Below are 25,509 nucleotides of genomic sequence, written 5' to 3' on the forward strand. Positions count from 1 at the left end.
GTGTATATTTGTTGACCCTAAAAACTACCAAGCCTACATGGCACGTAGGCCGAGTAATTAATAAGTTAACTACGTCATTCGGCTATGTGCGGGGCGTGCCAACTCGTCGGCCAAGCTCGGCTGGGGAGTAAAATGTGTTGATATTGAGTTGAGCGTGCTGCTGACTTCTTAATCTTGCGATTGCGACTGAGGAAGGAACGCATTTTGGCCCTCACATTTCATCACATCAAGCCAAACATATAAATCAATCACACTCCACAACAAGTTCAATACACAAGTCAAATCACATAAAATAAACAAGTATAACATAATGTGATGCTATCAGTACATAAATCGAGGTGCATGTCAATCGAGGAAGACACGTCATCATGATAAGCCCAATAAGCTCCATGGAATCTCAACAACACTTTAAGATCAGCAACACACTAGAAGAACTCGGGCTAGTTGGCTAAAAAGCCAACCGTCGATCAAGGTCGAGAGTAGGGTCCACAACCTTAGAAATCTAAACTAAAAGATCCACCATCAGATTTCTTATCAGTAACTTCCCAAGAGTCTCACTACTCTTCTAGAACAACATACTAAGATTTCGTTACGATCCATTGGTTGGATCTCCGCCAATCACTAAGATTAAGTGGCTATCAACCTTTGATTTTACAAACTTAGAAATCCAATTTAGGAAGATCTGTAGGTCAGATTCCTCATCCATGACTTCTTATTGTCCTTAAATATTACATACTATTATGTATTAAAGTTTGGTGATGATCCAACGGTCAGATCGTCGATTCATATAGTGACCAAGTGGCGATCTCCATCAAAACTGTAGTCATACGATAATATTTCATCAATCAGACGTCACATATGGAATCAAGATATCAAAATTCATCTAGGAAAGGCAGGTGGGTTCTCAGCCCACGCGTCGTCGCATACGGTGACGAACCACCCTGATTCGTTGGAAAATTTCACCCAACTCCAAAAATTACCAAAGTTTACAAAAATATAGAGAACAACAAGGGGAAGAACTTTCATAACTGAGCCGAAGTCCAATTCAGGCGAAAAACGCTTGAAAACACCTTCGATTCGTCGGAAACCCTTGAAATGGGTGTTCTCAATTCGACCTCAAAATGAACTTCGACGCCTCAACCAATGCATTAGCTTTGTTCTTGAGGTTGAGGGAAGTCTATTGATGGTGGTAATTGACTGAGTTAGCTTCACGATTTGCGGATCGTCGCCGTACACCCATACGCATACTTGGTGCCATTCTTAAAAAACCTCAGCCCAATCTCATCGAATTTGGAGTGAAAATGGTAGAGGGGCATCGTGGAGTGTTTTCTAGGTGGTGTCTCGATGTAATTCTCTAAAAATTGGCTAGAGAACCATCGGGTTCCATGGTTTCTAACCAAGTCGGGTCGCAAGGGAAATGGGCAGGGTGATTCCGTGTTCCCCCCCCTCACCCTTCCCCTCCTTGCTCTCTCTTCCCATTCACCCCTCACTCCTTCATTTCCCTCATTTCTCTCTTCCTTCTCTAATCACAGCCACGCACGTGGCTTTAAATCAAAGCTCCAACAAATCTTAAGCCTTCCAGATTTATAATTAAAGGACCATTTTGCCCTTGTATTTGTTCATCAATAACTTCTTCATTGTAACTCCAAATTACAATATGTTTGTGCCTACACATTAGTATTGACGAGTTCTATCCAAATACGTAAAGGAAAAAAAATAGAAAAATAGATACATATCAAATATGTTCTCGAAAATATTTGTTTACTTCATTAAGGGCGTTTTCATCCTTGTACTTAAATAAACTTATGCTCTGCAAATATAAATGCGTCAATAATACTAATACGAAATATGTAATTTTAAATAGTGAAATCTGAGGATGAGATTTCACATTCTTCCCCCCTAAAAAAAATTTCTTCCTTGAAATTTCTAGTATTAATTCACTATCCAGCAAAGCAACCATTCTAATTCTGTAACACCATTTCCAACATCCACAGGTAAACCTAATACCTAAGCTTTGATGTCACCAAAAGTTATCACGCGCCGATCCTGACATACGTCCAGGATCGAAATGTGACTTTGCCAAGTATCTGTATATCTAACATACCCTGCCTTTGGGATACGTACGAAGCATAACTCAAAATTCGGATTTGGGTAGTAATTTTCGTATACTTTATGGTTGCATCTAACCTCCTTATTAGATTGCCTACGTACCCTCAATAGGGATCAAGCCATTCGTAGTTCACCCTTCACTACACTTAAACATTCATCACATAAATCACTATGTCTCAACACAATACCACACAACATGCATGCAACATCGCAAGGAACATTTGATGAACCGCAACATAAATCTCAAGCCATGTTGGTCAACGAGTCTAATCATAATGACAACAATCACAACCAACATCACTCCACAATCACATCAATCATTCACACATACCATACATAGAAATGCAAGGATAGAGCGACACAGTTTGGTCGAAGCTTACATCTCTAAAGCTGAAATCAAATCCAAGGAACCAACAAGTCAAATGATGCGATTTCAGACCACTCAATGAAATCCATCAATATCGGGTTCCTTAACGGAACCAAAACACCAAAGGGGATTCCGGACCACTCAACGAAATCCAAACCAGGATATGATTTCGGACCATTCAACGGAATCACAGAGTATAAGGGATTCCAAACCTCTCAACGGAATCCCAGTGGATATGATTCTGGACCACTCAACGGAATTACGGAGTACAATGCATATTGAACCACTCAATGAAATCCAAGCTGGATACAATTCCAGACCACTAAACGAAATCACGGATCACGAAGGATTTCGGGCTACTCAACGGAATCCAGACAGAGTAGGGACCCGGACCACTCAACAGAACCCAGTTCTAGATCACTCAAAGAAACCGAGTGGAAGTCCAAGGAATATAGCAATGCTTGAAGAACAAGACATGAAACAAGTACTCAAAATACAAAAGCTCAACGAAACAAAAAATGGAACAAGGCACAAGGTACACAATTAGAACGACTTAACGAAATGAGAAATGAAATAATGATACGATGTGTTAAACAAGTCTTGAAGCAACAAACCCCATGACAACGGGTTCATGGTCCACTACTAGCCCTTACATTTCATCACATCAGGCTAAACATACAAATCAACCACACTCCATAACAAGTGTAATACACAAGTCAAATCACATAAAATAAACAAGCATAACATAATGTGATGCCATCAGTACGTAAATCAAGGTGCACGTCAATTGAGGAAGACACATCATCATGCTGAGACCAATAAGCTCCATGGAATCTCAACAACACTCTAAGATTAGTAATACGCTCGAAGAACTCGGGCTAGTTGGCTAAAAAGCCAACCATCGATCAAGGTCAAAAGTACGGTCCACAAACTTATAAATCTGAACTAGAAGATCCGCCCATTAAATTTCTGATCCGTAACTTCCTAAGAATCTCACCACTCTTCTAGAACAACATACAAAAATTTAGTTATGATCCATCGGTTGGATCTCCGCCAATCGCTAAGATTAAGGTTGTAGTCAACGTTTGATTTTACAAATTTAGAAATCCAATTCGGGAAGATCCATTCGATAGATTCCCAATCCTTAAGTTCTTATTGTCCTCAAATATTACGTACTATTACGTATTAAAGTTTGGTGACGATCTAACGGTCGGATCGTTGATTCATATGGTGACCAAGTGAGGGTCTCCATCAAAACTATAGTCATATGACGAAATTTTGTCAATCAGATATCATATATGACGAAATTTTGTCAATCGCCTAACTCTAAAAATTCCAACTTTTATAGAAATGTAGAACACAACAAGGGGAAGAACTTTCATACTTGGGCCAAAGTCCAATTCGGCCAGAAAATGCCTAAAAACACCATCGATCCATCAGAAACCCTTGAAATGGGTGTTCTCGATTTGACCTCAAAATGAACTCTAACGCCTTAACTAATGCATAGGCTTTGTTCCTTAGGTTGAGTCTGTTGATGGTGGTAATTGACCGAGTTAGCTCCACAATTTGCGGATCGCCGTTGTACAACCATACGCACACCCGGTGCCATTCTTAAAAATCCTGAGCCCAATCTCATCGAATTTGGAGTGAAAATGGTAGAGAAAGTGTCGTGGAGTGTTTTCTAGGTGGTGTCTCAGCGTAATTATCTAGAAATTGGCCACAGAACCATCGGGTTCCATGGTTTCCGACCAGGTCGAGTCACAAGGGAAATGAGAGGGGTGATTATGTGTTTCTCTCCCCTTTCCCTTCCCCTCCTTGCTCTCTTTTCCCATTTGCCCCTCATTCCCTCTTTTCCTTCATTTCTCTCTTCCTTCTCCAATCACAGCCACACACGTGGCTTTTGATCAAAGCTCCAACAAACATGGAGCTTTCCAAATTTATAATTAAATGGCCATTTTACCCTTGTCTTTGTTCATCAATAACTCATTCGTTGTAATACCAAATTACAATCTGTTTATGCATACATGTTCGTATCGACGAGTACTATCCAAATACGTAAAGAAAAATAGAAAAATACATACACATCAAATATGTTCTCGAAATTTTTGTTTAGTTCATTAAGGGTTTTTTTCGTCCTTTTACTTAAATAAATTTATGCACCCACAATTATAAACGTGTCGATAATAATAATACGAATGTAATTTTAAGTAGTGAAATTCAGGGATGGGATTTCACATTATTTGCACGGAAAAGCAAGGATCCAATTAGTCAGCAAGAATCACTCAACACGTTATACAATAAAAACAACAATTATTCTGACAAGTTTACTATTCATCAATAGTAAAAGCAAATCATCTTCCATCCCATGCTTCAACAGTAAAGAACTCAACCATTTAAGTCTCATTTTCCAAGTCTATAAGAGGAAGACTTTGAAGACAAAGAAAACAAGTTAATTTCCATCTATTTTCTCCGGTTCAAATTTTCTTTGAGTCCACAATGTATTCAAAAGAAATCAAATATTGTAAACAATTTCATTTTAGAAAAAGAAGAAGGATGCTTACGAGCACCATCATCTAATTCTTTCAGTAAATTTATCAGTCAATTGTAAGTTTTCAAAAGTCAATAGTAAATTCTATTTTCAGTAATTATATTGCATCATTAAGATTGACTAGAATAGATTGATAACATAAATGTATAGCAATATGACTCAATTTCTATTTTGTGAATAAGATAAGAAATAAATACTTCAATTCTGCAATGATTGAGATTGCTAAGTAAGACAGGATCATACATTATGATGAAAATAATGAATTTAAATTAATGATGCAATATAATTACTGAAAATAGAATTTATTATTGATTTTTGAAAACTTACAATTGACTGATAAAATTTACTAAAAGAACTGGATGATGGTGCTCGTAAGCATCCTTCTTCTTTTTCTAAAATGAAAGTGTTTACAATATTTGATTTCTTTGAATACAATATGAACTCAAAGAAAATTTGAACTGGAGAAAATAGATGGAAATTAACTTGTTTTCTTTGTCTTCAGAGTCTTCTTGTTATAGACTTGGAAAATGAGACTTGAACGGTTGAGTTCTTTATTGTTGAAGCACGGAATGGAAGATGACTTGATACTTACATACATACATATATATATATATATATTGATAGGATTTTTACCGTCTACATATATAGGGTTAAAATCACACAAAATACTTGCAAGAATACAAGGTTATTGTAGTATAGATACTCACGTAAGGTCGTCCTTCTCAAGGACTATTTGAATAATTTATGTAGAAACAATTCCTAATCAACTACATAAAACTAAAAATTGAGAAAGGTGATTTTGAATTTAGGTAATATTAAAAACGAATTTTAATTAAAAACAAATAATAAATTTGTCCACAACTAATATGATAAAAAGAAAATAGTTTTAAATACCAATTTATAAAAGCACTTGTGTTCCACCATCACCTAGCAATCCTATGAATTCTTACTAATTACTTATGATCTACACATGCCGCTTTGAAAGTTAGGTTTTTCTAATTTATATTCTACTTGGAACCTCCAACATAGAATGTATATCTAACATGCAATCCGTCCTGACGTTCGGATCAAATCTGAACATGAGAGACTCATTATGCTTTATGAAAACCCTTTGAAAAACCATGCAACCCTTACGACGAAGTGTTCATCTTAAGTGAAATTACAATTATTAATCACAAGAAGCCAGCGTCAATTTCAGGGAACCTTCTGATCAAAATTGCATCAAATTACTTTTCTAAAGATCCTAATGGTGATCAAGCATTAAGATAATTAGATAGTTTTAATCATGGTGATTAATAAATCAAAGTATGCATGCAATCAATCATAAGCAATTAAATAAAAATTACATATTCACTATCTAATTATGTTAATGAAATTTACATATTCATTTTAAGGCTCTAGGCTTCGTCCTAGTAAAACGAATTAGTTACGCATATTCATAATTAAAATCATAGAAAATATTATTATAAAGAAAAGGATTGAAAACACCATAAAGTAGAAAATCTTTAAGAACCTTAGCAATTCTCTCTGTTTCCAAAGTTTCATAAAAGCAAGCGGACCCTAAAACTAAGAATGGCAAAGCAATATATCCTGCTATGCCATCGCACAATCCCTAAAACTAAGGTCTTTTATTCTAACTAGGAAACTAAATAGTAATAAAATAACTTGGAAAATAAAATCCTAATTAAACTGGGAGAATCTGCCAAGTACTTGTCCAGCCACGTTTTAGTCTCAAATATCCTCCAAATTTGGCCCATGATAACTTCTTTTAAAGTTTAGGACGTTCTGAACACATCTTCAGAGGGCCACAAACCCATCTGAGGCCATTTTGGGCTCCAAAAACGTAATTCAAGCCCAAAACGTCACTATTCCAACACTGCGCATCACTCCTTTATTTTATTGCTAGAAAATCACCACTAGGTAGAAAAATTCCATTTTGACACGATCAAGCCAAATGACTCACAAACGTCCTCTAACTGGAAGTACTCCAAAATTCGTCCATTTGACCGCGTTTTCCTCCAGAGGAAGTTGAAAGTCCTATATTGAAAATACAATTCAAAGTATCAAAATTCTTCCAAAATATTAACTAAAATATACTAAAAATAGTGTTAAATATATAATATAAAATATACTCATTATATATATATATATATATATATATATATATATATATATATATATATGCATCTATCTATATGTGTGTGTGCGCGTGTGTATACTAGGGACGGATCAATTTTTATTTGGGTCCTGATTGACACACGTTTTTGCGTGACCTACCTTGTAATGTTCAGCGATTCGAATTATCTATCTTTTAGGTATCATGTCTACTGAAAATCACCGAAATCTGAACCCATTTGACGGTTAGACTAACCCACCTCCAAATGTTCAATGATCCGAACCATCTATCTTTTAGGTATCATATCTACCAAAAATCACTAAATCTAAAATCATTTGACAGTTGGACTGAAATATATATATATATATATATATATATATAATTGTATTCCATTTGACCGCGTTTTGCTCCAAAATAGATGAATACGTACTCTAAAATCTAAAATCATTTGACGGTTGGACTCTAAAATCATTTAGGGTTTCTTTGGAAAATTGTATTCACCTATTTTCTTCGCTACATATATATTTATATAGAATTGTCTAAAGATATAGCTTCAAAATAGTAAACAACTAAAACATTTACAAAACAAATGCAGCAATGCTGTCAATCGTATCAGTTTGAATGAAAGATTTGAATACGGTTTTATCACGATTTTAACCTGGGATTATTGCGGAGACTGAAATGTTGTCGATGGAGTGGAATGTTGTTGCGAAAGATGGGGTGAACTGTGAAGAATTAGAGTGCTTTAACAATATCCTGAGAATTTGTTTGACCTCTTTCTGAACTAATAGTGTCAGTGGAAAAAATTGAGAGTGATGTTGCAGGAGCGAAATAGGTGGCCACCGGCATCTTTGATGGGAGATTAGGCAATGCAACTTCGGAGTTAAGCACTTGAATCGCTTGTTGTACTGAAGGTCTGAAATGAAAATCCGGGTGAGCACACCACCGCCCAACAATCATCAAGCGCTCCATCTGTTCCTCATCAAAATGTCCGTTGAGTTTTGGATCGCCTGCTTGAATACATTTCCCTTCTCCGTAAAGCTCCCAGACCCACTCCACTATTTCAATTTGACTACTTTCTAAACTGAGATCGATGGCTTTTCTCCCGCAGGCTATTTCCAAAGCAACAACTCCAAAGCTGTAGACATCTGATTCCTTGCTTGCCCTTCCTGTGGTAATATATTCCAGAGCCATGTAGCCCCTGGTTCCCGCCACAACTGTTGTCTGTGACTGTTTTCCATGGTCCACAAGTCGAGCTAACCCGAAATCCCCAAGTTTTACATTGAAGTTTGAATCCAGCATAACATTGCTAGACTTGATATCCCTGTGCAATACACATTGTTCCCATTGTTCATGTAAATAAAATAACCCAGAGGCTAAACCTTGAACTATCTTGTATCTTGCCGGCCAAGATAACAAGCTTGTTTCTTTAAAAAGATGGGAATCTAAACTACCGTTGGACATGAACTCATAGACGAGTAGTAGTTTGCTCTCTTCATGGCACCAACCAATAAGTTGTACCAAATTCCGGTGTCTAAGCCTACTGATGATCCTTACTTCTGATGCATACTCCTTCAACCCTTGTTTAGATCCGCCTGATATCTTCTTAACAGCAACATATGAGTGTAAGTCTTTTATGAAGCCCTTATAAACCACTCCGAATCCTCCCTCTCCCAACTTCTTGCCCTCCTCAAAATTACTTGTCGCTTGAGCCAACTCGCGGTAAGAGAACTTCCTCGGACCAGCCCCCTTTTCAATTTCCTCATCGATCAAGTTATTAAGAAAAGGATTCTCATCACGTTCCTCAACTGCCTTCCTCTTCTTGCAGAAACTGAACCAAACCAAACCCAACCCACCAACCAAGATTAGGGACCCGACAATACCCAAACCAATCAGGAGTCCACTATTGGCATTTCCTGACTTGGGTTGAACACCGGGGCTTGGTGCAGGAATTAGTGGTGTGTTGTCTGTTTCATCCAAATCAACCAGAGCAGTTGATGTAAAATTCCATGAGACGACCTTATGCGCAGCCACTTCATTACCTGTTGCAGCAGAGAAACCGACAATAACCCAATCCGGCAAGTATTGTTTCAGATCAACCGTGTAGGAAAGATAACTGATTACATCCACTTGGGTATCATTTGTATTATTTCGAAAGCTAGTGAAGGAAACAGTTAGATTTTTTTATTACATGCACTAAACCAAAACCAACCCACCAACCAAAACCACAAACTACCACCAACGAAAAACCGAACTGGTTCGACATTGACCCCATTTCCTTCCCATGCTCGACAATGGGGTTCTGCCGGCACAGAAACCACTGGCGGCACGTTGTTCATCGTATTCTCATCGCGCAGTTCCGTCGAATTAATACTCCATGCATGTGTTGAACTTGTGCAGGGCTAAAGAAAGCCCTTCTTGTGGCACAGAACCCAACGACAACATTACCCTGCAAGTACTCACTCAAATCAACCATGTAATAAAAATAGATAATGCTAAAGAGACTAAATTTGAAGACAAAATTTGTAAATTAAATGATGTGTTATCAATAAGAATGAACACGTTTATCAACGATTAAGTAATAAACCAATCATCAACTTCCATATCTTTTATTTTCTAACATTTTTTCTACAAATTTAATCTTCATAACATTTACCCAATAAAAACATATTACTAAACCGTAATAATAAGTGACAAAATACTCAAATATGGTTCTATTTTCTCATATCCAATTCCCGTAAAATACAGTAAATACAAAGATGAGTGCTATAAAAATATGGATTATGTAGAGAGAGCCATGGATATGGTATATTTTTTTATCTTGATATAGGTGAAGCCGTACAACTTCCGTACTTTTGAAATTCAAATTAATCTAGATTCCAGAAATTTCAAATTTGATATTAATTTCCAAGGAAAAAAAAGCTAGGAATTGCAAATACAACAAAACGAAAGGGTAAGTAAAAATCATTTTGGAACAGATAAAGGTTCTTATATATTGAGTACTATATTAGGTAAATATCTACTGACGACAAACTTTTGTCTCTTATATTTACACAAAAGATAGGGAAAAATAGGTATTATTTATATTTAATTTTAAATTTTAAATTTTAAAATAATTTCTGATCATATGATATATTATAAACGGTCATGATCACGGGATCTTCGGAATCCTCACAAAAATGATCCGACGAGGATCCTTTTCCAAGAGATAGAAGACAGATTGTGATTCTATTGACAAATATAATAGGACATTTTTATATCTGTCTCCTATGAACACTCTTTATAAATGGTTTTTTTTTTTTTTTTTCGGTTCTATCCAGCTCAAAATGAGGCATAGTCCTAATCCAACTTGTATGCGGTTTTAACAATTATTAGGTTCAGTAGCCAATTTTTTTTAATATAACAATATATTTTACACTTAGAGAATGGAGGAATTCAGTTAAGCCATACAACCTAATTTGGTATCGAATTCGGTATCCACAAGATTCGAACATAAAACCTCTCACTAAAGGGAGGGAGGAGTTCAATTGGCACTTAGTACTACGGTGTAGTAATACTCCTCTTTACTTGTAAGTGTGAGATCTTACGTTTGATTTTCGCCAAAGGCGAATACATTATTATTGCTACCCCATTATGACGTTAAGCCCACCCTCTTCCCCTAATGTAAAAAAAATCATTTGTTCAAAAAAAAAAAAAAATGGCTTGTTAAAAAAAAAAATTATTAGGTTCAGTTTTATTAATGGCTTGTTAGATTAAGTCTCAAACACTTAATGCAAAAGGATAACACTTAGTACTCATTTATGAGCTCACAATTGAAAAATATCACGTGTTCCTTGATTTTTAACACCTAAGAAAAATTAATAATATGTCAATTATTTTTTAAAACAATAAAACATGTTAAAATATTATTGAACAAAATTAAAAAGTGAGTAACAAACAGTGAGTACCCAAATATTATCCTATACAAAATGAACAATCTGGAGCCAAAAATAATCACAAGACGACACGTGGATTTTTGGATAAAAGAGGACAAAAATACCCTTGAGGCATTCTAGGATTCCTACGCGCGAGCAGCGGGCAATTATCCCTCAACCAAGTCAAAAATGCCCAAAAAAGGTAATAATTCAAAATTCATCTCATTAAATCCCTTTTACAAGGTAATTCCCAAAACCTATTTCATTCCATATACTTTTACCTCTTTTTTCCTCTTTTAGCTAATCAATTAAGCTTTCATTCCATAACCTCCCAAAAAACATTCCTTTTAATTAGCCAATTAATATATTTATTCCTAATCAATATATTAATTGTTAATTAAATCACCAAATAACACCCAAAAACACATAAAGGGCCGGCCACTCTTTTTCCAAAGATGACCGGCCATGCCCTATAAATATGACCCACTTTTCTCTAAAAACCTAGTTCCACACTCTTACAAAACTCCCAAAAGCCCTCCAAACACTTCTCTCTAAATTCTAACTTTAGCATCGGAGGTTCTTCGGCCAAAGTCCCCCCACCTCCATTCATCGTAGGTGCGTAAGGCTCTTGGCCTTGACCTAAGGTGTTATTTGTTTTGTAAGTGTAATTTTGTCCAAGAACAAGGAGTAAGAAATTTGCATCCACAAACAGGTACGCAAACACATTTGCTTAGCATCTAGCTAGAGTTAGTAAATTTTATCTTAAAAAGGGTCTCAATTGTTAACTTAGGTTTTAAAAGTCTCATTTTATCTAGAGTTACTAAACACTAAACTTAGGTGGCACTTATTTATGCAGCCATAATTTAGTAAAAGAGACAAGTTTTAGATAATAATATTTTAAGATGAAAACTAAAACTAAAAAAGTTGATTGCAACGAATTAATTTTTTTAAGTACTATAAAACTGTCACATACAATACTAATTATGAACACTTTTAAAGATGGAATTTATTTCTGCGTTTTAAAAAAGGGAACTTTAATGAAAAGTTTTTAGTACTGTTCACTTTAATAAAAAATCACATTTTTACATTAAAAAGTCAATCATGGTACTATTCATTTTACTTTTTATTTTGTCATTATCGTTAAAACTTAAAGTTTTCAAGCCATTTTCATTATTTTTCTTTTTAAAAAATGATAAAATTTACCACTCTCTTATAGATATTTACATGTGACTTGTTGTTGGGGTTGGTGGTCGTAATTTCTTTGTTCTGTTGTCTTCCTTTTTGCTATTTTTCCCTTGCTCTCCTTTCCAATCTGCCAATTTCTTCATACCCACATCGGCGTTCCTCCTTGCTCATCTTTGCTCCGATTTACAGCCACTTCAAAATCGCAGTTTGTTGCAGTTCTTCGAGATGGTGTGTAGAGTTTCGGTGTTCCCAATGAGCTTGGGTGTTCAACACCACCACCTTCTCACTATCTGCCTTTGTTGGCAGTGTTGCTCGTGGAATCCCACGGGCTTCCTTTACATGATTCTTGGTTCTCGTATGTGTGGTTGTGTTCGGACAGGTGCTCGTGGTTGGATGTTGTAACGACGAGGTGTCAGTTGGTTGGTGGCGAATGTTTGTGCTGGTAGGGATGCTCGGTGGCGGGTGCTGCAAGGGAAGCTTTGGTTTTCTGTTGCTGTATTCTAGGGCTTGGGCCTATACTGTTTGTTGGGTCTTTTGGGCTAGTTTGGCAGGTCCTATTTTGTTTGTTTATGCTTCTGTATCTTTGGACCTTGTACTGTTCATTTGTGTTTGGTAATTAAATTTACCCACTTCCCAAAAAAATAAAAAAAAATAATAAAAAGGTGAAAAAGCAAGTCTCCACATCATATGAAAAGAAAATGTACTCTTAAAATAAATAAATAAAAATCAACACAAACTACAATTTTTCTTTATCATTCGAATTGCGCAATAGTACAAAAAATAAATAGTTATAATTAAATTAGGAAAATGTTATTTTTACTTATTTGTTAATAAATATTTTCCTAATTTAATTTAATAAATATAAAGTTAGACTACTCAGTAGTCTGTACAAGTCCTACCTAAAATGTTTGATCTCCTCCGGGGTCCCCCTTCCTAAGGGACAACTTACACATGACTTCGAGGTCCAACAAGCACTACTCAATGAAAAATCATTGTCCTTATTAGAAAATTAAATAAAATAATTTATAGTTTCTAATGGGACCATCCTTTAATAATACCATTTCTCAATACCTCCTCACTAGTGAACCCATAAGGCAGTCTTGCCACAACATCTTGAATCATCAACTCTTTCACGCTCGATATGCTTGCATGGTAAACTTGTAACCCTAGGCCCTTGAGTGCATTCATCAACTTAGCATATGGGTAGTCTTGATCCGGACTCTGAACACGTATCTTGGCTTCTGACCCCATAACCTTCACGTACACATCCACTTCCACAACGGAAGCAGCAGCTGCCCTATTACTATTACTAATAGTATTATTATTAGCATTAATATTAGAATAATGATGCTGGTCAACTATAGCGCTGGTGCTTTGGCTGGATTGATGATCAAGATTGTTACTTGTATTATTGCCCGCTTTAGGCTTTTGTGGTTGTTCTTGGACTTTGGCCTCCAACTCCTCAACTTTTGATTTGAGTTGATTGATGTACGCCACGGCATCGGCAAGCAAAGAGGACCTGTCCATTTTGGACACATTGGGAACAACTGACCGGAGGACACAGAATCTGTGGTTGAGTTTCTCCCTCCTCTGTTTCTCGGCCACAACGTGGTTTGACAATTGTGATTGTCTACTTGCAGCTCCATTGTTTGATGACCTTCCTCGGTTTTTTGATCGAGTCTTGTTCTTAGAATTCTCGGAGGTAAAATTACCAACGGAGTTAGAAGGTGATTCTGGTGATGACCCTCCTACATTGATAGGTGCAGCTTCGTTTATTCCACCTGCATCTGGAAAAAAAGAAGTACTGAACATCATGTTAAATTAGGTGTATTACACGTAGGTGACGCAGTGTAATTTACTGATGGACCTATGCAACTAATATGTACTTAGTAAATGACCAAAAGGAAAGAAAAATGTTTGGTAATTGGTACTAGGTACTAATCGTTGACCATGCCATTTCAGAGCTTAATCACTATTTGGTAATATCGACAAATAACCAAGCAAGTTCGAACATTGTACAAATTAGGTACCATATTTTGGTATTTGGTAAGTACCAAAAAACGAACGGCTCTCCAATTTAACATAAGTTTTGGTGCATACCTTGCCGGGTCAGTTCAATTTGATCTGCTGAAAACAGTTCATTTTCTAGGATAGGATCAAGTATATTGCCTTCACGACTGGTCTGCTGCTTTGAGAGCCTCCTGTTGTTGTTGTTGTTGCCGTCTGATCCGAACAGCGACTTTGATAAATGCCCTAGACCGTAATCTTCTTTGATCACGTCCAAAGAGGCCAGTTCAACCACCCCACAAGGAGTTGCAATGCAAACCAAAGTTTGGATTCCATGCATTCTTGCTTCTTTCACTCTCTCACACTCATAAAACTGAAATTCATGGTCACCTGCAAGCCAAACAAACCCACCAGAACCAAATGCCCTGCCGAGAATGTTGTCACTATTATTACCGTGGCTTGCAGAGAATGACTGGGTTAAAGAAACGGTGTAAAAGTAAAACAACTCGGAGTCAGTGACATCTCCATGATCCACCAGCCTCATGTCCAAATCCATCACGTCATCATGCAAAAGAGCTTCAAATTCCCGGTTCACTTGATTGCTTATTTTCGATGCCAAGTGGTCGCAAGTGTTCTGAAAATGTCCGCCAGCCCACGACAGGGAAACTTGGTCACTACTGCTGTCTTTGGAGGCTCGCCAGAAAACGGAATACACCCACCACTAAGGCACGTTATGAACTATGAACTGTAGGCGCTGTTGAAATGTGGTTTCCTGGCAGAAATCGGGTGGACAGCTTGAGGATATGATTTCTTCCATAGTATTTTCCCTAGTTTGGTTTTGCTACAGAAGAGGACTTTATGTAACAAGAGACAGGAGGGTGAGAAGCAGAGCAGTGGAAGAAGAGAGTTAAGAAACTAAGAGATCGAGGCTCTCAGTGAGTGGTGTGGTTTTTGTGATTTGGTTGTGGGCATAAATGTAGGGGAACCAATGCCTAGCTTTATGCGTTGCACTGTCTTTTTATTTATTATTTATTTTATTTATTATTTATTATTTATTTTATTATCCGGAGAGCGTTGCACTGTTTGGACTTTGGTGCAAATGGTGCCAACGTTATAAACACGGTGACATAATACATTTAATTTGTTTTTTTAATTAGAAATATGTTAATTTTATTTTTTTAATAAGGGATCGGTTCCTGTCATTCCTCTTAATACCAATAGCATACCAACACATGGTTGTAGATTCGAGATCGAACAATAACATATTTTAAAATATAAATTTGATGAACAGATGCTAAAATTTTATTTTAATATTAAAAAAAATAAATATCACTAGAGATAAATCTCATGAGTGTTGTAGCTTGGTCTACCTTGAGCTTTTCCTTGGCTTTCTCCGGTAGCAGCTCCTCTTCCTCTTCGGTTTCCTTCTTTGGTTGATCAACTTTCAAGTTGTGGTCAGCTTTCTCGTCATGATGCGTCTCCAAACGGTTGACGAGTGTGGCAATTTGCAAGTCCTTTTCCTCCACGATCCTTGTCAGCCTTGCAATTGCTTCATTCATTTGAGCATACCTTGAACAAACATCTTAATGGCGGAGGTTTCAGAAAGATGATCTTTGCAATCTAGACTTAATGAATGCCATCTATTGATGTAGTCAACGACATGTTCATCCTTCCACTGTTTTGTACGTGTCAACTTAACATGCTTAAGGTACGGCAAGTGTTGTAAAAACTGTTGAGGAATTCACTTTCAAGCTAGTCCTAACTATTGATAGACGTGAGCTCAAGATCGGTGTACCAATCATAGACGTTACCTTTTAGCGAGCGCATCAATTGCTTGATGAGGTAGTTTCCCTCTGTCCCAACATTGTTGCAGGTTTCGATAAAATAGGCAATATATTGTTTGGGATTGCCCTTTCCATCGAACTGCATGAATTTTGGTGGCTGATAACCTCTTAGCATCCTCAAGGCGTTAATCTTCTTAGAGCATAGCTTTGAGTACAACATGGAGTTATGTGAGCTTCATTCGTACTGTGCCTTGATCATGCTGGTGATCATATTTTGCAGCTATTGGATAGAGATAAATCTCATGAGTGTTGTAGCTCAGTCTACCTTGAGCTTTTCCTTGGCTTTCTCTAGTAACGGCTCCTTTTCCTCTTCGGTTTCCTTCTTTGGTTAATCAACTTTCAGGTTGTGGTCAGCTTTCTTGTCATGATGCGCCTTCAAACGGTTGATGAATGTGGCAATTTGCAAGTCCTTTTCCTTCACGATCCTTGTCAACCTTGCAATTGCTTCATTCATTTGAGCTAACTGTTCCTCGATTAATGTAGCACTAGTAGTCATGAATTGCATGGCTATAGGATATGAGCTGCTGCTTGAGTCGGCATTGGAGGTCAAAGACTCGGTTCTTCCCTTGGCCCCCTTAGCGAGGCCAAGGTGATCGTAAGCTCGTGCCTCGGATGCTCTTGCTCATTTGGCAGGTTTGATGTAGAGGTGGAAGGCACGGCAAAGAGAACTCTTGCCTTACTTCGGGTTGTGACACCCAAAGTGCCACCATTTGCAGCAAGGATGTACTTATTCTTCGCGTTGATTGCGGGAACAACTTGATCCTTTCTTGATGCCATTTGCGCTTCTTGCAAATTTGAAGACAGAGATGAGAGGCAGAGAGGTCCTACCGGGTGTGCCAAATTTGTAAATACGAAAATTCTGTATCAAATGAAACGAGAACACGTTTACAAAGTAGATTTGTATTAATGAATTTGTAGGGTTACAATCTTTGTTTACAACTTTCCTCTGATTCAATCTTCAAATTTGATGTAGATACATAGGTTGTTGATCCAAGGTTTGCGATGGCTTGATCTCGAAAGAACGATTGAACAATTGCTTCAAGTTTTGAGCTTAAAACAATGCGTGGATGATCTTTACTTTAGGTTTTGGGTTGCGGCAAAGGTAGCGTTGATGTAGGATTTCGTTGATTCAAGAGTCTTAAAAACTTGATCTTGAATCGAACACCGTTACAAGTTTTGAGCTTGCAACAACATCTTGAAGGAATCGGCACAAGTGCTTGTTGATTCTGTAAGGGTGTGCTTCGGCTTTGGTCGAAAGAAAGTTTGGGCTTTGGTTGTGCGTTCTTTGAGGAGGGCTTTGGCAGCGTATTAGTCTTCAAAGATTTGACAGATGTTCTCCTTTTGTGAGAATTTGGCCCTTTAATGTAGAAATTGTCAACCTCATTGTTGTCTTAGGACCTTGTATTTATAGAATTCTCAAAGCTTGCCTTTGGATGGATTTGGCTTTGATTTGTGTCTTAATTCATCCATGGGAAAATTTAGGCATGTTTTGTGTCTTAATTTCAACCACTTTCCCTTGCTTGGCCGAAATCTATAGGTCTTGTTGCCTATTTTGTGAGCAATCTTCAATTCTTGCTTGTTTTATGAAGATGCTTTAGCCTTCTTTCCGGTTTTGGGAGCAATTTTGACCCCTTGCCGATTTTAAGGAGAGATTCCCCCCTCCTTTGCCGAATTTTGGGGAAGTTTTATTCTTCCTTTGCTTGATTTGTGCCACATGTCATTGATGACTTGCCCATTTGTGATGAGTCATATGCCACGTGGAGCTTTGTGATGCATCATTTGCATGTAACGAAATTTACATGTCTACACACGTTAGGCATGAAGATTACAGAAAACTCAAGAAGATGATACCAACTCCACTGGTAATGGAATATCACCACTTAACTCGAGTAACAGGTCACCACATAGTGTTGAAGACTTTTTAGAGAATCAAGAGATGATTCTATTGGTTTAGCATGCAGGCTAATATAAAGAACTTTGTGGTTGAATGCAATGTGTGTCAGTCAAACAAATATGAGACTATAGCCCTTCCTGGATTGCTAAAACTACTTCCTATTCCTGAACAAGTATGAACATAGATAAGTATGGACTTTATTTTTTGATTGCCTCTATGTACGGAAAGTCAATCATCCACCATTATGAGTGATAGGGTCCCCATCTTTGTTAGTACCTTTTGGAAAGAGTTCTTCAAGCTACAAGTTTCAAAACTGTGCATGAGCTTAGTTCATCACCCTAAAGTGATGGACAAACCGAAGTGGTGAACAAGTGCTTGGAAACCTATTTAAGGTGTTTTGATGGGTGCCAATCCAAAAAATGGGTGCAATGATTAATTTCGGTTTAGTGGAGCTATAATACTTCCTATCATATGTCATCCAAATTCACTCCAACTAAACAAATCTCTGATTAGCAAACTGAATGAAGAAAAAAAAGCACAAACACAAATCCACGTCGTCTTCTCCGGGGAGACAAACTCATCCATGTCTTCCTCCTAACCATCTTTTATGCATCCCCTTGCTACCTCCATCTCTATCTCTCTCTGTCATTTTTTTTTTTGCCTATGAACAAGGAGAGGCAAACTGCCTCAGATTTGGCGCTATTGTCGGAGAATTAAAATTATATTTCAATATTTTCACACGACTTTCCCTTGTGGATCTATTCTTTGGATTGTTTTTAGATTTATTTTTCTTTAAACAAGGTAATTAGTATTACGAATTTGGTTTTTCCAGACACGTTGGAAAAATTGTATTTTTCGATTGCGGGTATTTTGTTGCTTTCATACATTTTGAGAAGTGAATACAGTAGCTGACAAATTAGCCAATTTAGGGCTTCTCTCGTCTTCACTTGTTTGGCATGCCGCTCATCTTGTAAAGATTCTTCCTCTTTTGCACGTAGGCCATCTCCAACTGAAAGGTTCAAAGGGCCAAAAATAGCCCGAAAATCGTCTCCAATCGAGGGCCAGGCCAAAGGGTTCGTGGGCCCCACTGAACAAAAAAGGGCCAAAAGGCCAACCGGCCAGCCCAAAGCAGTTAGCTAGCCGACCTTGGGCTGAGCTCCCATTCAAACCCCAATGGCTAGCTGACGTCAGTTATTGTTAGTTTTTGAATTTTTTTTTTTTTTAGGCCAAAATATTTTTAAAAATTTCTAAAAAATTCTCATTTTTTCCGATAAATACATAAGCCATTCCTACACCATTCCTCACAAAAATTTCACCATTCCTACACCATTTCAATTCTCACATTTTCTTAACTCTTCCAATAATATTTCCTTCAATTTTTTCAATAATTTTCAGTTGGCCTCATTTGCAATGAAAGGTAGGCTTGGACCCGAAAAGAACATGAAGCTCTTTGCAGGACTTATAGATGGGTGTCAAAAGATAGTTTGAGGGGGAGTTCTCAAACAAGTGAAAGTGTTTGAATTCGTGTATCCAAAAAATACTTAGAGTTCTACGAAGGCACCGCTCCACCGAATACCACAAACCACGAGAGTTGTTCTTCAAGATGGAAGAAACATCTTCAGCCAAGTTTGAACAAATGGCATCAAGCACTGTTAGCATCCGCAAGTAGACATGAAAACGACGCTAATTAGTACGACGAAATAAGTGTTTTCACAATTTATTTTAAATATTTAATTATATTACATTTAATTTCATAAATTAATTTCCTTTAATTTTTGTAATTATATTTTCTAGATACGCCAAGCGAATGAATTGTATATGGAGGGTACTTGAAACCCTTTCAGCATCAAACGATTTGAGTTTTTTTTCCCCGAAAAAGAGAGACAGGAGGAGGTATAGACGAGGACGACATAAGAGTAAACGTGTTGTTTACCCTTTCATAGAGAATTGATTGGGTGAAACAATTTTATAAATCAAAGATTTAAGCTTATAACTCTATCTACCTTGAATTAATATGACAATTTTAATTAAAATGATCCTCACAGGACCTCTTATTTACGTTCTTAGATAAGCATTACTGAGGAGAGAAGACCACGATATCTTGAAGTTGACAAGGTGACTATATTAATATGTTGTACATTTCAGATTTAATTTCTTATCTATATATTTATTGCTTTGTTTTGTTTGTGTGGTCAACGGCAGTGGCGGAGGGGCCAGTGCAGGCTGTCGCGCCTACTCCATCGTCCTCTCGCATCTAATTGCTCAATTGAATTGATCTTTTCTTTCAACTTGGAGAAAGTCTGCAACTTGTTCGATTAAATGCCTCGAAGAGGAGGTCGAGACGAGGACAACTACTGGTACGAAGGCATTAAAATTGCCCCTTTTAATTAGCAGCCCAAGCATTAATTTTGAAAGCTTAATTCTTATTTGGGAGCTTCTTTCATCTTAAACAAAAATATGATGCTAATGAAAAAGACTAGAGTCATTTCCTTTAATACTTAACTAAAACTCCAAAACTTCTTTTAGTTACAACAATATATTTGGCTTAGGGTTTAAGTGCATTTCACTTTGCATGCGAGGTTTTGAGTTTGAACCTACCTTCCCTCAGCATTGCTTGTACAAAAAAATATATATTTGAGAGTTTCTACATCACCGTAAGGAAGCATATTTCTGGATATCTGCTACTGGTTGACGGGGCCAAAGTTAACGAATTAATAAACCGGGCAAATGTATTTTGGAAAGAAAATTTGTACAATATGGAAAATGAATTGAATTCATTGGAGTGCTTGAAAAATGGAAATGGTCAGCAATTAGCATTCAGAAGTCAGAATTGAAAGTTGGGTTTTTCTGCTAATCTTTTTGTTCTAATTTTCTTTCTTTCTAGAATTTGATAAAGACCTCTTTAAATACTTTGAGTACAGAAACGGGTAGAACAGTCAGCTTGGAGAACAGAGTCGAGCTTGTCCACTCTGAACTTCTTGTTTTTCCAGTTCCAGTGCATATACAATATAATCAAACATAAAAATAAAATAAAATAAAATAAAAATTACTAAACAAATTCTATATACGTAAAACAGAATCATTAAATTAAAATTTATTGTGTACCAAAGTGTGCTGATAGAGAAGAATTTGATGCAGATGATTTAGTGAACAGTGAGGAATTCGTGTTGTAACGATAACCTGAAGAATATGTTTCACCTCTTTCCAAATCTGTAGTATCAGTAGACGAAATTGACAATGTTAGCGGTGGTGAAAAGTAGCCAGCCACCGGCATCTTTGACGGGAGAGTAGGCAATGGGACTTCGAAATTAAGCACTTGAATTGTTTGTCGTATCGAAGGCCTGATCGTGTAATCCGGATGAGCACACCACAAACCAACAATCAATAAACACTCCATTTGTTTCTCATCAAACTCTCCACACAATTTAGGGTCAGCCGCTTCAATGACTTTCCCTTCTCCATAAAGCTCCCAAACCCACCGCACCATATTCATTTTACTCCTTCCCGACATGGGATCAATGGGTTTTCGCCCACAAGCTATCTCCAAAGCTACAACTCCAAAGCTGTAGACATCTGTTTCCTTGCTAGCCTTTCCTGTGGTAAGACATTCAGGAGCCATGTAACCCATAGTTCCGGCCAAAACTGTTGTTTGTGATTGCTTTCCATGGTCCACAAGCCGAGCTAACCCGAAATCCCCAAGTTTTGCGTTGAAATTTGAGTCCAACATGATATTGCTGGATTTGATATCCCTGTGCAGCACACATTGTTCCCATTCTTCGTGTAGATACAACAACCCGGATGCCAAACCTTGAACAATTTTGTTTCTTGCCTCCCAAGCTAACAAGCTTTTCCCTTTGAACAAATGGGAATCTAAGCTGCCGTTGGACATGAACTCAGAGACAAGTAAGAGCTCTCTTTTTTCATGGCACCAACCAATGAGTTGCACCAGATTCCGATGCCTTAGCCGACTGATGATCCTTACTTCTGCTGCATACTCCTTCATCCCCTGTCTAGACTTGCTTGATATCCTCTTCACAGCAACGTACTTGTTTAAGTCTTTTATGAAGCCTCTATAAACCCCACCAAATCCTCCCTCTCCAAGCTTCTCTCTTTCGTCAAAATTACTCGTGCATGCTGCCAATGTTCTGTACGAAAACTTCTTCGGGCCTGTCCCCTTTTGGAATTCCTCATCGATCCAGTCATTAACCATTCCATCTTCTGAACTACTTCCCCTCTTCTTCCAGATCAAAAACCAAACCAAACCCAACCCACCAACTAAGAAAACAATCCCACCGGCACCCAACCCAAAAATTAGTCCTATATCGGTCCCATTTCCTAACTTGGGGTCAACAATGGGGCTCGGCTCAGGAACCACCGAAGTGTTCTTCGTTGCATTCTCTTCATGCAGTTGAATTGAATTAAAACTCCATGATTTGATCTTGTCCACAGCAGTCAGAGAACCTGTTGCAGCGGAGAACCCAACAATGACCCAACCCTGGAGAATCTCATTCAAATCAACCCTGCAATCTATATGCTTCATCACTTGAACATCATTCACATAACTTGTGAAAACAACACCAACATGGTTTGATGCAGAATCATAACTAATGCCAACACTATTGACTTGTCCGTTTGTAATACTACCATTCCACGATTCGGTCATCTTAGACTTCACAGAGTTGATGTCTACACCGACGTGATCTCCGGCAGGATCTTCCACGGACGTCACTTCATTCCGGTAGATATCAAACTCCACCGCCCAAAAAGGATACTGACTTTTTGACACGTTGTGGGGAAGGTTGTCGACGGGGAGTCCTAGACTGCCGCCTCTGCCTATTGTGCTGTTGAGTAAGGACCCGTTTGGTGCCAAAAAGAAGGCTAGTCCGTCCGCGTAGGGTGTCTTGCCTCGGGAATCGATGACAAACGTGAAGTTTGTTGTGAAATCGGCAAGCTTTCCTGTGGCCTTGTCGCGGAGGAGGAAGGGTTGGCTGTAGGTGGCTCGACCGACACTTTGGTCATGTACGTCGTCAACAGTGCTTTTGGTGAGTCGAAGGAATTTTCCATCAATGTAAGCATCTCCCTCGAGAGATAAGGTGTTGATGCCATTTGGAAAGTTGGAGAAGTTGAAGGATAATGGAGATGCACAAGAAAATAATTGAGACAACAGAAGAAGGAGAAATTTGAGATGCCTTGGTGAGACAATCATTTCTAACAATTTTTTTTTTTTTTTTTGGCAAGCTTTACAGATCAAATTGTGATCATCTAAAATACAGAAGCGAAAGTAGATCAGTTCAATTTTTTAAAGTACTTTTATCAGCAGCACTTTGCTTACCTGTTCAAATTGAGATACTCGTTTCTAGACAGACTTCATCAGAACGACCAAATTGACATTTTAGTTGGACTTGTTTCATAATTTACTTTGGGTAGATGCAGATGCCAGCCATCCTTGTGCATCTGTTCCTACTTATTCAAGAGGGCGGGACCAGTAAAGATCATAGGTGGGCGAGTCCTGTGGTGTGGGGACCGAGGACTAATAAGTTTTGTCTTGGACTCCTGGTGGATTAAGCGCCAAACTTGAACGACTTGATATATAAAAGAGTAGGTCAATAATCATATGGCAATGTCGGCATTTATCTGCTAGCTAGAATGATAATAAAGGCCAAATGACATCTATAGTTCCTCTAGTTTCTCCAAGTTTCACTATTCATATATATAGCATACGGACCGGTCATGGCGCAACATAGCTCGATGCTTCTTTAGCAACCATTTTGCAAGTGTTATCCAAAGAAACACTAGGATTTTAATACAACCATTGGTTATGCAATTAATCAACCGTTTCTAGCCAGTGAAAACTCTTGTAAACAGAAGTGCTTCCCAAACATGTCATTCCTTTACCCATCGAAAAATAATAGGACTTAAATGAGCGTTGGGTAGTCAGCCAGGAACACCTAAAAGGAAATCAAGAGTTGGAGAGAGTTGAATTGAAGGTTTAAATGTGTGTATATTGTTTCTTTTCGCGTGGTTGACGAGCCAAAGTTATGGAATAGATGAGTTCAATTAGGGTTCGAAATAGAATGACAATTGATAACTCGATTCTTTAGAATGAATTCCATATTAATGGGAGGAGGAACCAATTGCAAGGACTTGTAAAATAAGTTGGGCTACTCAGCACAATTACCTATTGGTTTTACTCAACTTTCTTCATTGACTGACTGCCGAGGAAAAGTTCGGGATTATGCAGAGGTGGCCACAAAAATAGCTTCTCCAGTAGTACTCTCATTGTTGTCTAGTTCTACTGCTGGTCCTGAAGAAGACCAAACTGAGTCTTTAGGCGACTCTTATAGCATTACTTCTTCATAGTACGTTGCGTCTTGTTGAATAACTTCTTATAAGTTCCATCACTTTGGTCAGCGAACAAGTGTAATTTAATAAGTGTTATATACCCATTTAGAGATGTTTTTTAAAGTAAGGATGTCCTTAGAGTAATTTCATCCCTAAAGACTTTGCGTCAGCACCCAGCCCATTTATCCACTCAGTGAACAGTGATAGACCCCAATAAACAGTAATAGGCCAAATGCATCTCTACCCCTAACAAAAAATAGCATAATCCATTTTATTAAAATATGATTAAATAAAATGAATCTCCAATTGGACCTTTAAAATAATGATTTTAATAGGTTTTAAAAACCTATTTCCTTACCCAATCATTTGACCGGTTCTCTCTATTCTCTCTCTCTCTCTCCCCCTCTCTCTCTTTTCAAGCTCACTTCCGTGAGCTCTCCTTCTCCTTCCTCTTCAAAACCTTCAACAAATCAAACACAAAATATTATTTTTGTAATCCCTAAAGCTCAAGGAACCCAACCATGGCCTTGCATGCGGCATCAGTGCATGGTGTGAGGTCCTACCATTGAAGCCGAGAGCTTGAGCTCTCCTTAGATCTCTCTCCCGTTGTTCGCTTTTGCGGGTCCAAGGGTTTGGTGTTGCTAGATCTCTCTCAGCGATTTGAATCCCTCTCCGGGTTCGAATGCACACTCTCTCTCTCTCTCCACCATGGTGGACTCACACTTCACGACTGCATCACATCCGTAGATCCAAGCCGCCGAGTCCATCCCTGACGTCAGCATGGTGTCATACGGGTCGGTCCCAAGGTCTATCAATTTTGGGCTGGTCTGGAGACCAGCTTAGGCTGGGTGCCAGGCAATCCTGTGGGCTGGAAAGACTTCCCTAGGTGCTGGGCCATTTTTTTGGCTGTGTGCCGGCCTATCCCACCCCCGGTGGAAGTGCTCTTACTGAACTTCTTATTTTTGGTGTGCAAGTCAAGAATCGCGTACGTTCAGTTCTCGTTTAATTTATAGGTTTTCTTCAAGAATTATCCATGTAAAAAACGGTTCAATTAGTAATTATTCAGCCAATTGATTATTCGCCTGTTCGTTTCAATTTTATCTAACGTTGGCTATTGAGGGTAAAATGCCCATAGATTAGTAGTAGCCTTGGGCCAGTTTTTTACTGGGGAAGTAAACAGTGT

The 25,509-nt window shown here is 37.9% G+C and overlaps 1 protein-coding gene and 2 pseudogenes across 2 annotated transcripts; all 3 read right to left on the reverse strand.

The window, feature by feature from the left end:
• Nucleotides 1–7,793: 7,793 nt before the first annotated feature.
• On the reverse strand, nucleotides 7,794–9,318 carry LOC137742809 (L-type lectin-domain containing receptor kinase IX.1 pseudogene; annotated as a pseudogene).
• Nucleotides 9,319–13,157: 3,839 nt separating this feature from the next.
• LOC137743730 (transcription factor MYC4-like) lies at nucleotides 13,158–15,162 on the reverse strand. The gene is made up of 2 exons (XM_088680056.1): nucleotides 14,340–15,162; nucleotides 13,158–14,026 (listed from the first exon to the last, which is right to left on the reverse strand). The coding sequence occupies exons 1-2, from the start codon at nucleotides 14,800–14,802 to the stop codon at nucleotides 13,272–13,274; spliced, it is 1,218 nt and encodes a 405-aa protein (XP_088536182.1). The 5' UTR covers nucleotides 14,803–15,162; the 3' UTR covers nucleotides 13,158–13,271.
• Nucleotides 15,163–20,826: 5,664 nt separating this feature from the next.
• On the reverse strand, nucleotides 20,827–23,541 carry LOC137743908 (L-type lectin-domain containing receptor kinase IX.1 pseudogene; annotated as a pseudogene). The gene has a single exon (XR_015953485.1). The product of XR_015953485.1 is annotated as an L-type lectin-domain containing receptor kinase IX.1 pseudogene (transcript).
• Between the last annotated feature and the right edge of the window lie 1,968 nt (nucleotides 23,542–25,509).

This window comes from Pyrus communis, chromosome 11, assembly GCF_041283825.1.
Source record: "Pyrus communis isolate YQ-2024b chromosome 11, ASM4128382v1, whole genome shotgun sequence".
NCBI lineage: Eukaryota > Viridiplantae > Streptophyta > Magnoliopsida > Rosales > Rosaceae > Pyrus > Pyrus communis.

What these genes read in the sequence shown, in the direction of transcription:
- LOC137743730 (XM_088680056.1), bottom strand. Translation starts at nt 14,802, where the DNA reads ATGGATTTGGACATGAGGCTGGTGGATCATGGAGATGTCACTGACTCC. An exon ending in AATTGAACTGACCCGGCAAG is followed by an intron (nt 14,027 to 14,339) that starts GTATGCACCAAA and finishes CTTTTTTTCCAG; the next exon opens with ATGCAGGTGGAATAAACGAA.